This window comes from Manis javanica, chromosome 10, assembly GCF_040802235.1.
Source record: "Manis javanica isolate MJ-LG chromosome 10, MJ_LKY, whole genome shotgun sequence".
NCBI lineage: Eukaryota > Metazoa > Chordata > Mammalia > Pholidota > Manidae > Manis > Manis javanica.
This window is the reverse complement of record NC_133165.1, coordinates 52,140,844-52,152,960: the sequence shown is the minus strand read 5'-3', so window position 1 is coordinate 52,152,960 and position 12,117 is coordinate 52,140,844. Positions and strand designations below refer to the sequence as shown.

Here is a 12,117-nt window from a genome sequence, read left to right as displayed (position 1 = left end):
TCATAATATAAGATCTGAAGTAACTTCACAGGTCTCAATAGCTTAAAAGAAAATTTGTCCACCTATATTAAATTTACCCAGAAGTATGGAGAATCTAGTTCCTTGGATTAAAAACCCAAGATTAGATTGAATAGGAGTTCACTGCTTCCTTAAAACTTCCTAACCAATATAGGAAAATATTTAACTCATGTAAAATACTAAACTCTACTTTAGTCACTAAATGATTACTCTATATAAAGGATAGATTTTTATTTTACAGTAGAAAATGAGAAAGGATAGGAATGAAGTTAGCAGATCAGTTAACAGAATGAACACCTATATCTGCAGCTCTCTAAAGTACCTCTAAGTTATTTTAGTGTTTCTTGAGATTAGATTAATCAACATTAATAAACAAATAATTTTTTTAAATTTTTTATTAAGGTATGGTTGATATACACTCTTATGAAGGTTTCACATGAAAAAACAATGTGGTTACTACATTTACCCATATTATCAAGTCCCCACCCATATCCCAATGCAGTCACTGTCCATCAGGACAGCAAGATGCCACAGATCCACTGTGTGCCTTCTCTGTGCTACACTGTTCCCCCCGTGATCCCCCATACCATGTGTACTAAACATAGTACCCCTCAATCCTCTTCTCCCTCCGTCCCCACCCACCCTCCCGCACTCTTACCCTTTGGTAACCACTAGTTCATTCTTAGAGTCTGAGTCTGCTGCTATTTTGTTCCTTCAGTTTTGCTTCATTGTTATACTCCACAAATGAGAGAAATCATTTGGCATTTGTCTTTCTCCGCCTGGCTTATTTCACTCCAGTTTTGCCAACACCAGCTGGTGAAGAGGCTGTCATTTCACCATTGTTTATCCATGTTCCCTTTATCATACATTAACTGACCATATATGGTTGGGTTTATATCAGGGCTCTCTAGTCTGTTCCATTGGTCTATTGTTCTGTTCTTGTGCCAGTACCAAATTGTCTTGATTACTGTGGCTCTAAAGTAGAGCTTGAAGTTGGGGAGCATAATGCCCCTAGCTTTATTCTTCCTTCTCAGAATTGCTTTGGCTATTCGAGATCTTTTGTGGTTCCCTATGAATTTTAGAACTATTTTCTCTAGTTCATTCACGCTTAATGTCCTCCAGCTCCATCCATGTTGTTGCAAATGGTAGGATTTGTTTCTTTCTTATGGCCGAATAGTACTCCATTGTGTATATGTACCACATCTTTCTCCCTTCATCTACTGATGGACACTTAGGTTGCTTCCATATCTTGGCTATTGTAAAAAGTGCTGTGATAAACATAGGGGTGCATATGTCTTTTTGAATCTGAGAAGTTGTATTCTTTGGGTAAATTCCAAGGAATGGGATTCCTGGGTCCAATGGTATTTCTATTTTGAGCATTCTGAGAAACTTGCATATTGCTTTCCACAATGGTTGAACTAGCTTACATTCCCACCAGCAGTGTAGGAGGGTTCCCCTTTCTCCGCATCCTCACCAGCATTTGTTCTTAATCTTTTTGATGCTGGCCATCCTTATTGGTGTGAGGTGATATCTCATTGTGGTTTTAATTTGCATTTCCCTGATGATTAGTGATGAGGAGCATCTTTTCATGTGTCTGTTGGCCATCTGAATTTCTTCTTTGGAGAACCATCTGTTCATAGCCTCTGCCCATTTTTTAATAAGGTCATTTGCTTTTTGGGTGTTCAGGCATGTAAGTTCTTTATATATTTTGGATGTTAACCCCTTGTCAGATATGTCATTTACAAATATATTCTCCCATACTGTAGGATGCCTTTTTGTTCTGTTGATGGTGTCCTTTGCTGTACAGAAACTTTTTAGCTTGATGTAGTCGCATGAGTTCATTTTTGCTTTTGTTTCCATTGCTCGAGGAGATGTGTTCAGGAAGAAGTTGCTCATCTTTATATTCAGGAGATGTTTGCCTATGTTGTCTTCTAAGATTTTTATGGTTTCATGACTTACATTCAAGTCTTTGATCCATTTTGAGTTTACTTTTGTATATGGGGTTAAACAGTAGTCCAATTTCATTCTCTTGCATGTAGCTGTCCAGTTTTGCCAACACCAACTGTTGAAGAAGCTGTCATTTCCCCATTGTATATCCATGGCCTCTTTATCGTATATTAATTGACCATATATGGTTGGATTTATATCAGGGCTCTCTAGTCTGTTCCACTGGTCATGGGTCTATTCTTGTGCCAGTACCAAATTGTCTTGATTACTGTGGCTTTGTAGTACAGCTTGAAGTTGGGGATCGTAATGCCCCCAGATTTATTATTCCCTCTCAGAATTGCTTTGGCTATTCGAGGTCTTTTGTGGTTCCATATGAATTTTAGAAAGATTTTCTCTAGTTCATTGAAGAATGCTGTTGGTATTTTGATAGGAATTGCATTGAATCTATAGATTGCTTTAGGCAGGATGGCCATTTTGACGATATTAATTCTTCCTATACATGAGTACAGAATGTGTTTCCATTTATTGGTATCTTCTTTAATTTCTCTTAAGAGTTTCTTGTACTTTTCAGGGTATAGGTCTTTCACTTCCTTGGTTAGGTTTATTCCTAGATATATTATTCTTTTTGATGTAATTGTGAATGGAATTGTTTTCCTGGTTTCTCTGTTAGTTCATTGTTAGTGTATAGGAATGCCACAGATTTCTGCATATTAATTTTGTGTCCTGCAACTTTGCTGAATTCAGATATTAGATCTAGTAGTTTTGGAGTGGATCCTTTAGGGTTTTTTATGTACAATATCATGTCATGTGCAAACAGGGACAGTTTAACTTCTTCCTTCCCAGCCTGGATGCCTTTTATTTCTTTGTGTTGTCTGATTGCCGTGGCAAGGACCTCCAGAACTATGTTGAATAGAAGTGAGGAAAGTGGGCATCCTTGTCTTGTTCCCTATCTTAAAGGAAAAGATTTCAGCTTCTTGCTATTAAGTATGATGTTAGCTGTGGGTTTGTCATATATAGTCTTTATTATGTTAAGGTACTTGCCCTCTATACCCATTTTGTTGAGAGTTTTTATCATGATTGGATGTTGAATTTTGTCAAATGCGTTTTCAGCATCTATGGAGATGATCATGTGGTTTTTGTCCTTTTTGTTGATGTTATGGATGATGTAATTTTTTTTTTTTTTTTTTAGGAGAGCAAGGCAGAGGCTTTTATTTAGAGAGAAAGCGAGAGGACAGAGCTCCTGGCTCAAGCCAGGAGGGGACAAAAGAGCCCTGGGGTGGTGCACTATCTAGGGGTTTTGTAGCCAGTTGAGAGACAGAGGTCTAGGGATGTACACCTGCAAAATGGTCCCAAAATGTTTATCTTTGAAGAGACATTAAGTTTCTAATTAGTCTTCCTGGTTATTTACAAGAATTTTACTGCTCTGATTTCCTCCCAGGATAGTAGCTTCCTGGCCTGGGAGCATATCACTCAAGACTGCCTGGTTTGCTCCCAAGGTGGGCTGAGTTATTGTCTGTTAAGAAACTTACTCTTTAACTAATTGCATTTTAAGGTGCAATCTTATTTTCAAGATGGAATTCTTCCTGTTTTTACTAGTTATTTGGGGCTTGCTTGCTACATTGCCCAAGTTGCAAATAATTTCTTTAGAGCTGGAGGAAGAAAAGCAGCACCTGGGTAAAGTTAGAAAAATAAGCTGGGCCCCCCAGCAGGCCAAAGAAAATCTCACAGTGGATTATCTATCTTGCTTTGTTTTTTCCAGAGGCCCTCACCCTACTCTGTCTAAGCCCTTGGTCCCTGTCTCATTCCCCCCTCTACAGATGGAGGGAGACCCTAGCTGCTGCTAGGGGAAAGGGGGTGATGACCAAAGAAACAAATTATTTTTAAAACATAACCTTATCCCATTGTTTATTAGATTGTGTGTAGCTACTTAGATTGTGGTTTCATTTTACTTACCAAGCTATATTAAATCATAAGAACCATTAAGAAGTTAGTTACAGATAACACTGATAAGTGGGCATTGGCAGCACTAATAAAGTTATTTATTGCTGACTATAAAATGGAAAGACCAAATGATCTAATACTTAATACCTGAAATTTTCATATGGGTAGATATCCGAAAGAATCCAGATTCACTTACGTAACATTGTTTGGTGTGGTCATTCACTCAAAATGAAGTAGGCTGTATGTCCGTATAATATAAAATAATCCGCATAAACGGTGCAAAGCGAACAAGAATGCTGGTATGTTTCTTAAGCTAGTGTATTACTTAAGGAAATTTTACTTTTTAATACATTTCTTGAGCTATTTCTAAGGAAAAGATTCCTAATTGGCTTTTTAAAGACTCTCCTATTAAATTTTGTTGATTGATTAACACAAACATAATTTAGAACAGCTATCAGTGGGTACATTCATCTAGGACTGAGTCAGTGTTCCTGGGGATAGATTTAATGGAAAAGGTTTCTCATTCATTAATAATAAAAAGCTTCAACTCTTCATATGCAGTGACTATAGTAACCTGTCTTCAGTGACTATAGTAACCTGTCTTCACATTACACTGAAGAAGTGTTTCTGTCTCCAAAGGAGTTTGATGACCTATGAACATTTCACCAATATGCTTTCAAAAAACATAAAATACTTCCTTTAAAAGGTAGCCTAACTATAGGTAGTTTCTGTTTGCTAAGAAGAGTGCCTCTTTGGTGGCACAGAGCACTCTCCTCAAGCAGTGTACTGTGGAATTGCTTATATCCAGACTCTGGGCTTTCTCATTCCTCTCTAGAAACATTTTAGCAAATAATATATTTCATTATGTTTGTATACAAAACTCAAGGTAGGTTTCCCCACCCTGCCTCACTTTAACCTCTGTGTATTCAGAAACCTGACAGATTTTATTTTTTGAAACATTGTCCATGAACCTGACAGATTTTATTTTTTGAAACATTGTCCATGACAAGAGATAACTTCAGACAATTTGCTAATCATCCCAGAAGTCTGAGATTCTTTCCCCTAGCTGATATTTAAATCAGAATAAGATATATGTGTATGTACCTTTTCTCCAGTTCCTTCTAACTAATACTAATTGCAAGGAGCAGAGAACTGTCAGAACAATAACTGATGATAATAATGGGCAATGTTTACAGCACCTGCTGTCAACGTGGTGCTGTGCCAGGGACTTGACATTGCTTTGTTGATCCTTCTAGTTATTTACCACATTTTCAGAAGGGAACCAGAAGCCTGAGATTATACAGCTAGTAAATGGTAGATCCACAGCTTAGACCCTGTCTGACTTCAGCTAGAGGTCTTAATCACTACTTCAAATAATCAAGAATAGTATATGCAAGTACTTAACTAGATTTGGAAACCTTCCTCAATGCTAGTAGTCAAAATCTCATAACACATAAAAAGGCTAACCCAACTTCCATTGCATTTAATTGTTAGGATTTTGGGATGTCATATGTAGTATATGCAGGTCTTTTGACAAGTGGTTCATGTTTTAACAGGTTTGACCATGTTATCAATCCACAACCTTTCTTATAAACTTCCTTCGTGCCAAGTTTTCATTGTTTTGTTAATCAAACTGCATTACTAATGTTGTGTTTTGGTTTGTTTTGCAGTGATCCTTTTCTGTATGGCTGCCCTAATATTTCCAATAGGATTTTACATCAATGAAGTTGGAGGTCAACCTTATAAATTACCCAACAACACAGTAGTTGGGTCATCATATGTACTTTTCGTCTTATCAATTTTCTTTACAATAGTAGGACTTCTATTTGCTGGCAAAGTTTGTTTACCAGGCTGAGAATGTCTAAATTGCTCGACTCTTCTACTATTTTTTATTTTATTTTATTTTTTTATTTTTGGAGGGTGGGGAGGACAAAGGTAAGGCGTCTGAGTAGTCAGTCCTCTTGTAGGAAGATGCTTAGATCAAACTGATGCTGAAAAGGAAAAAAAAATGCTTTGATTTGTTCTCACTATGCACTTTGGATTTTAAAAAAAAAAAAAGGAGAGCTTTTTCCATAACCAAATATAGACAATATTGACTAAATCTCCTGAGCATATTCAGGCAGTCAGGTCTGCACTGTGATAGCAACCTAGTGAAGGAGAATGCTTTATACTGAAAAGCATGTGGCCCTTGGCGACTCCATTTTTCCATTTTTAACGTCTGATGATTCATTTGAGGTGGGTGGGGGGGAGGTCTAAGTATTTATGAGTCATGGTGGACCAGAGTGATACAAGAGAAGTTCATGTGGGGCTGGCCTCACCTCCTAAGAAATTAGTTTTCACAGTTTCCTTGTAATGGTATGAGCCTTTGGCTCCAGAATGGATTACCATTGCATTACTACACCAAGAAGCCAATAGATCAAACTTGTTTGCTAAAATGTATGTAAAAATTCTGAAATTCCCCATTCTCTGTGTACAAAAAAACAAAAATCAAACACTACAAAACATGTTGGGGTGGGTGGGTGGGGGAAATGTTCCTTATATTTATATAAATATATATATAATATATATATTTTGCTGATGCAGTATACAGTATGTATATATGTGTGTGTGTGTGTGTGTGTATGTGTGTGTAAATTTATGTACACACACATGCAAACAGTTCCTGGAAGAGAACTCTGAATGCTTTGCTAGCAAAACACTGTGGTGTGCAAGCCTAGAACTCAATAGAAAAAAAGCCATTTATCTGAAGGCTGCGTAGTGGAGAGAGTCTTCAGTTTACCTCATTCTTTGTAGCAGCCCTTGATTTTAACAGGTTTTTGTAATAGGTACAAATAATCCCATACCTTTCTACGTTAATTTTAAGTTAAGCTAAATTCTTTATAGGGTTAATTTATTTGTATGATAGTAGAAAGTAAGATCATGTCAAATCTTATAATTTGGTGAATCTGACACTTTAAATTATTGGCAACTGTTGTCTGTTGTACAGAGGTTCTCTTTTTCTACTGGTTCGATCTGTTACATTAATAATGCATTTTATATGTTCAAGCACACAACTTTACATAAATAAAAAGTTCACTAGGAATACCAATTTATAATACTCTAGCTATCTACAACACTAACTTCACTCTGCTCTAAAAAATAAATTTATGTTCTTTTCATCTGTAAGCATTGTTGATACATTTCCTTTACCAAAACCTAAACAATACAATATTTTCTGTATATGCTGTATGCCTTTGCTAAAAGCTAACCTTTTTGCATCTACTTTAGAGGGCTGTACTAAACCCACAGCTTTGTTTTTTCCTAAAAGAAGCATTGCAGCTAACCCTTCAACACACAAATAGTTTTGAAATACAGTATTTCTCTTCTCCACATTTCCATGCCTTCATGTCAGTGCTGAATTGTTTTGTCATTGGGTGAACATTATAGATAATTTCCTGTTTGAAATGTGGGGCAGGAGGCTAATTCATGGCAGTGGAGCTAAGTTTTTCTTCTTTATAATGAGACAGCAACCCAAATGTCCCTATCAGTAGAATTAAAGTCCCATGTAGTCCATGCTTCACACAAACAAATGAATGCACTGGTTTTTAAAAAGCTAGATTATAAATTATAGAATGGTTATTTCAGAGATGGGGCTGCCTCCTCAGATATTCCACAGAGGAAGTGGAGGAGCCTGATGTGCTTCACACTGGCTTGTTTGATGTTCCTCTATCTTACTGTCAATTCAGCAGTATTTGACTGTGAAAGCAAACCCCAGTGTTTCAGCTCCCTCAGGAGGTGGGAGAAGAGGTGGTCCACCACTATGGTGCATTCCTTGAGTGTTCTGTGGAAATGACACACTTACCTTCCCAGGGTCAAAGAAACCTTGGGGAAATGTTTGAAGAAGACTATTTTTCCCCAAGTATTATGATGTCTAGTCAATTCTAATTCCACTGGACATGTTCTATGGACATTTGGGATTGCAGTTTCCATATTGGTTTGATCGGTCCTCAATCAAATGGATCACTTTGAAGGAAAGCTTTTGTTGTCACCATTATACCACTGAGATAAAGTGTTAGCAAAGTGTGGTTCAAATTAATTTATGATATAACCAAGAGCTTTTCTGTTCTAAAAGATTAATTTTATTGTAAATAGTTTCTCAAAGTATTTTTAACTGGATCATGAGCATGGGGAGAGAAAGTTTCTCAGCTGCTAAGAATTTCCCCACTGTTTACTTCTTTCACTTACAGTGGTATTGCATATAATTACAAAATTTAAGGTTTTATTTGTATCTATTACACAAACCATTAAATTGTCTTTAATCATTGTCTTGGAGGTCTAGTGCATAATGGGCTGACAGAGGAAAACCCCCTCTAACCAGTCAGCACTCTAACCCAGGATTAAAACTCCTGTCAAGTAGTATGTGAAGTCAAATCTTTGTACTCTTCCAGACCAAACATTGAAATGGACTCATTCATATAAAAATTCTGTAAATCCTGTAAGTGAAAAGATAGACGATTGTCAGCAGTTACTTTTAAAAAGGTCACTATAATAAGTACTACATAGTACAGTATTAATTTATAGCAGGAAATCATATCTTGTAAGCTGTATATAAAACACTGTTTTATGGTGCAATCATTTGTCAAACTTTTGTCTGTTACATTGTGTACATTCTTCTCATACTTAAGAATATCACTGTAAAATCTGCTGAAAACTATTTATAGGTTTTATTTGCACAGGACTTAACTAGTTTGAAATTTTTGGAAGCTCCTATTGAACATGCCTAAACATCTGTAAACATGAAAAATCTTCGATTCATTAAAAGTAAACATTTCAGTATGATTCTTTCCAAAGGTAATCCATGTTCTATGTTGTTAATGTGTGTATGTAATTTTGTAATTTTTCTGACTCTTATACTTCTTATAAACCTATTTTCTGTTCCATTTGTTTTGTTTTTGGAGCTCGGCTCTTTTTTTTTTTCCTTTTTAATGTTCTAGATGACCAAAACACTTTATTGGCTCTTACCCTTTCTGCTTTATTCACTGTTTAATCTTAAATAAAATAATAAATAGTCCTGGTGACATACAATCTTTTGATTTAGAGGAAAGGCCCTGAAAAAGCATTGGAAACTAACTTCAGATATATTCTTAGATATTACTTTGCATCATGGGCTTCTTGGGAACAACATGTTGCATTTATTTTGTCTTTATTAAAAGACTTTAGCCACAAGTTACTCTGCTTGTAGTAACTATTTTATCAATCCACTTTGATCTTCTTTTAAAAATTAAACTTATATTCACAATTCAAAACAGTAAGCTGTCTTTCAGAACTAATTTTTGAAGGATAAAAATATGTGAAGGAAAAACATGGCCTGTGTAGTTTGAATTTCCTATACAGGACTTACTAGTTGTATCACCTCAAGAGATTTTAGAGTGTATGATCAAGGTCTGTATATTACCCCAAATTTTATTAAGAATTGTTTTCTAATTGGTTATAACATTTTTCAATTAATAGTTTCAGAACAATTGTTAATACAAACTGTATAAAATGAACATAATTTTCTTCACTTGTATTTTTGTTATTGAGCAAGTTTATCAAAATAAATTGTCTACTAAAGAAACTAAAAAGGCTTCTATTACTTTGAAATAAGCTTTGGTTTTTAAAAAATGTATTTCAAAACCGATTTCTTCTGGAGATTTAATATATTCACTCAGTGACAGTTCCATGCCTCTAGGTTTGGTTTTGTTGTTGACATCATATGGGATGGAGGGTGCAGGGACAGGGTGTCTCCCCTCTTTTCTACCCCCGCTTCTAGCTCCCAACTAGGAAATAGATGCCATTACTATTCCAGAATATGGATTAGGGCCACATTTATCAATAAGAAGAGCCACTCAGCAATATAAGACCACACACATGTGGCTCTATCTTCTGCATCATGTTTCCATGGACTGAAAGATTCATTGAGCCAAGGCCCCCAAAGCCAGCTATCTTCCTTTTCTTTCTTCCTTGCTTATGTTTTTACTTTACTACATACCAAAGGATCTTAGCTGCTAAGATTTAAAATTTGGGCTGAAGGAGCAATAAGGCCCTTTAGTCTTGAGACTTGTCCATGTACCCCATTACAGCTTTGCTGTAGCTCTCTCTAGGGGTCCCAGGACTAGCTCAGCCTAATAATAACTAATAATCAAAGAAGACACTGTATTTACTATTTGCTGCTGCTGCTTCTTTAATATAGCTTCTTCAGGAGCCTCACAGGGAGTTGGGAGATTAAGACAAGGTAGAATTTGGACATCTTGGGTTCTGGGTCTTAAAGACATCTTTCTAGGGCAACCAACCGTCTCTGCCTGAGACTGATAGTCTTCCCAGGACATGAGAATTTCAGTGCCATACTGGGGAAGTTCCAGGCAATGGGGATTAATCGATCACCTTATCTTCGTACCACCCATTCTTACCCTGATTTATAACACTGATTAGAGGTATTTGAAGAGTTCTTTTCTAAAAACATTAGTGAATAGGTCAATTGGAAATTGTAATGGTAGACTTGTACTGAATTTCTAAGAGAGTGGGGGGGGAAACACTTTCTCCTTCTTTTTGATAATACCTTAGGAAAAAGCAGCAAAAAGACTGGCTTCAAAAATAATAACATGAGTTGAAATGCTTTATTCTGAATTAGTATTCCATCAACACAAACCACTGTACGAGAGGATTATAGGAAAAACACCAAGACTAGAGGGCTGTGGGTTCCTTTTATGCAAAGTCAACTCTTCTAGGTCACAGTTACCCAGCAACAAAATAAGAGTAGTTATTTATAAATGGTATTAAAGATAGAAAGCATAACCCTGTATTATTTTTTAGAGTTTTGGTTCTTTTCCCAGGAGAAGAATACATTGGGATGAGAATCTCAAGCCCATTTGAGGTTTGTACAAATCAGACTCAATTCCAATCATAGACTAAGACCCCAAGATTAAATTTCAAGAAGTTTTTTTTCATGTGAAGACTCATAAAATTTTAGAGGTAGATGAAATTAAAAAGATTATGTCCGGTGTTCCCATTTTCCAGATGCAGAAATCAAGGCTTCAGAAAAGCATATTGGTTTTCCCAAAGTCATACAACTAGCAAGAGCACTCAACAGGAAAAAAAAGTCTTTGACAAAAAGGCCTTGGACAGTTGACCTAGAACAGTTCATATTCTATAGCCATCTGAACCAGTCTTCCTTCACTTCAATCCATCCAAGTCATTCCTGCCAACTTAATCTTAACACAAAAAGCATTATCATTTCTTTATTTTAGTTTCTGTCATTCCCACTGTCTACAGAATGAAGTCCACACTTCTTTAGCATAACACTGAAAACCCTTCCATGAATCTGGCTTCTGGCTGTCTCTTCTATTTTTCTGTTCTTTTTAATTTCCCATCCCTCTTCATCTTATGCTGACAAACTGGCCTATTTTCTATTCTGTCACTGCACCTGCTATCTTGGCTGTGTCTGTACTACCTCCTTGTAGTTTTCCCTAATCCTTCCCATATTTGAAATATATCTAATTTTTTGTGCTTTGTTACTCTTTTGCTTATATCTCTTAAGCAGAATTTACTTGAGGGGAGTAGACTGCCTGGATTCAGATCTCAGTTCCACAATTCTAGCTGTGTGAACCTTAATATTATCACTTAACCTCTGTGAGCCTTGGCATCTGTACAATGGGGCTAATAGTACCTACATCATAGGCCTATTGTTGGTTTAAATGAAATAAAGCATGGAAAGTGCTTTGCACATAAATAAACATTCACATCTTAGTTGCTTTTATTATTATTAAACACTTCTCTATATAACTAGATTATAAACTCTTGAATGCAAAAAATGTGGCTTTCTCATATTCCCTGGAGACCTAGCACAATGCTTTAAGCATGAATTGAATTATCATAATTAAATTCAGGGCTAGGTTATAAAGGAAGACTATGAGACCATATTTCCTGGAAATTTGAAAGATGTAGTCACCGATCTGCCAGAATTGTTGCAGTGATGCACTTCCTGAAAGACCCTTGCCTAGATCTGCCTTTATAAGTATTTGACTGCATAATATGCCACCAGTTTCATTGACCTACTTAGGATTTCTCTGTGGATCCAAGACCTTTACTACTGACCTCACAGTGCTCTAATGTTGATACACAAAGAGGACCAGGATGATGCAAGCACCGTCTTGATCCTGAGAGAAAACTCTGGAGGCTTCTTCAAGCTTGTGG

At 36.4% G+C, this 12,117-nt stretch overlaps 1 protein-coding gene across 3 annotated transcripts in view; it reads left to right on the top strand.

Annotated features, from left to right (window-relative positions):
- Positions 1-12,117, top strand: part of MOSMO (modulator of smoothened) — a 96,095-nt gene that overhangs the window by 78,901 nt on the left and 5,077 nt on the right. Inside the window, exon 3 of one of the 3 annotated variants that reach the window (XM_036992388.2) lies at positions 5,577-5,967. The exons of the other annotated variants lie outside the window; for them this stretch is intronic. Coding sequence (XP_036848283.1) covers positions 5,577-5,761 — 185 coding nt within the window. The 3' untranslated portion in view covers positions 5,762-5,967. Of the gene's footprint in view, positions 1-5,576; positions 5,968-12,117 lie in introns of those variants that run through there. 3 annotated transcript variants of the gene reach the window in all.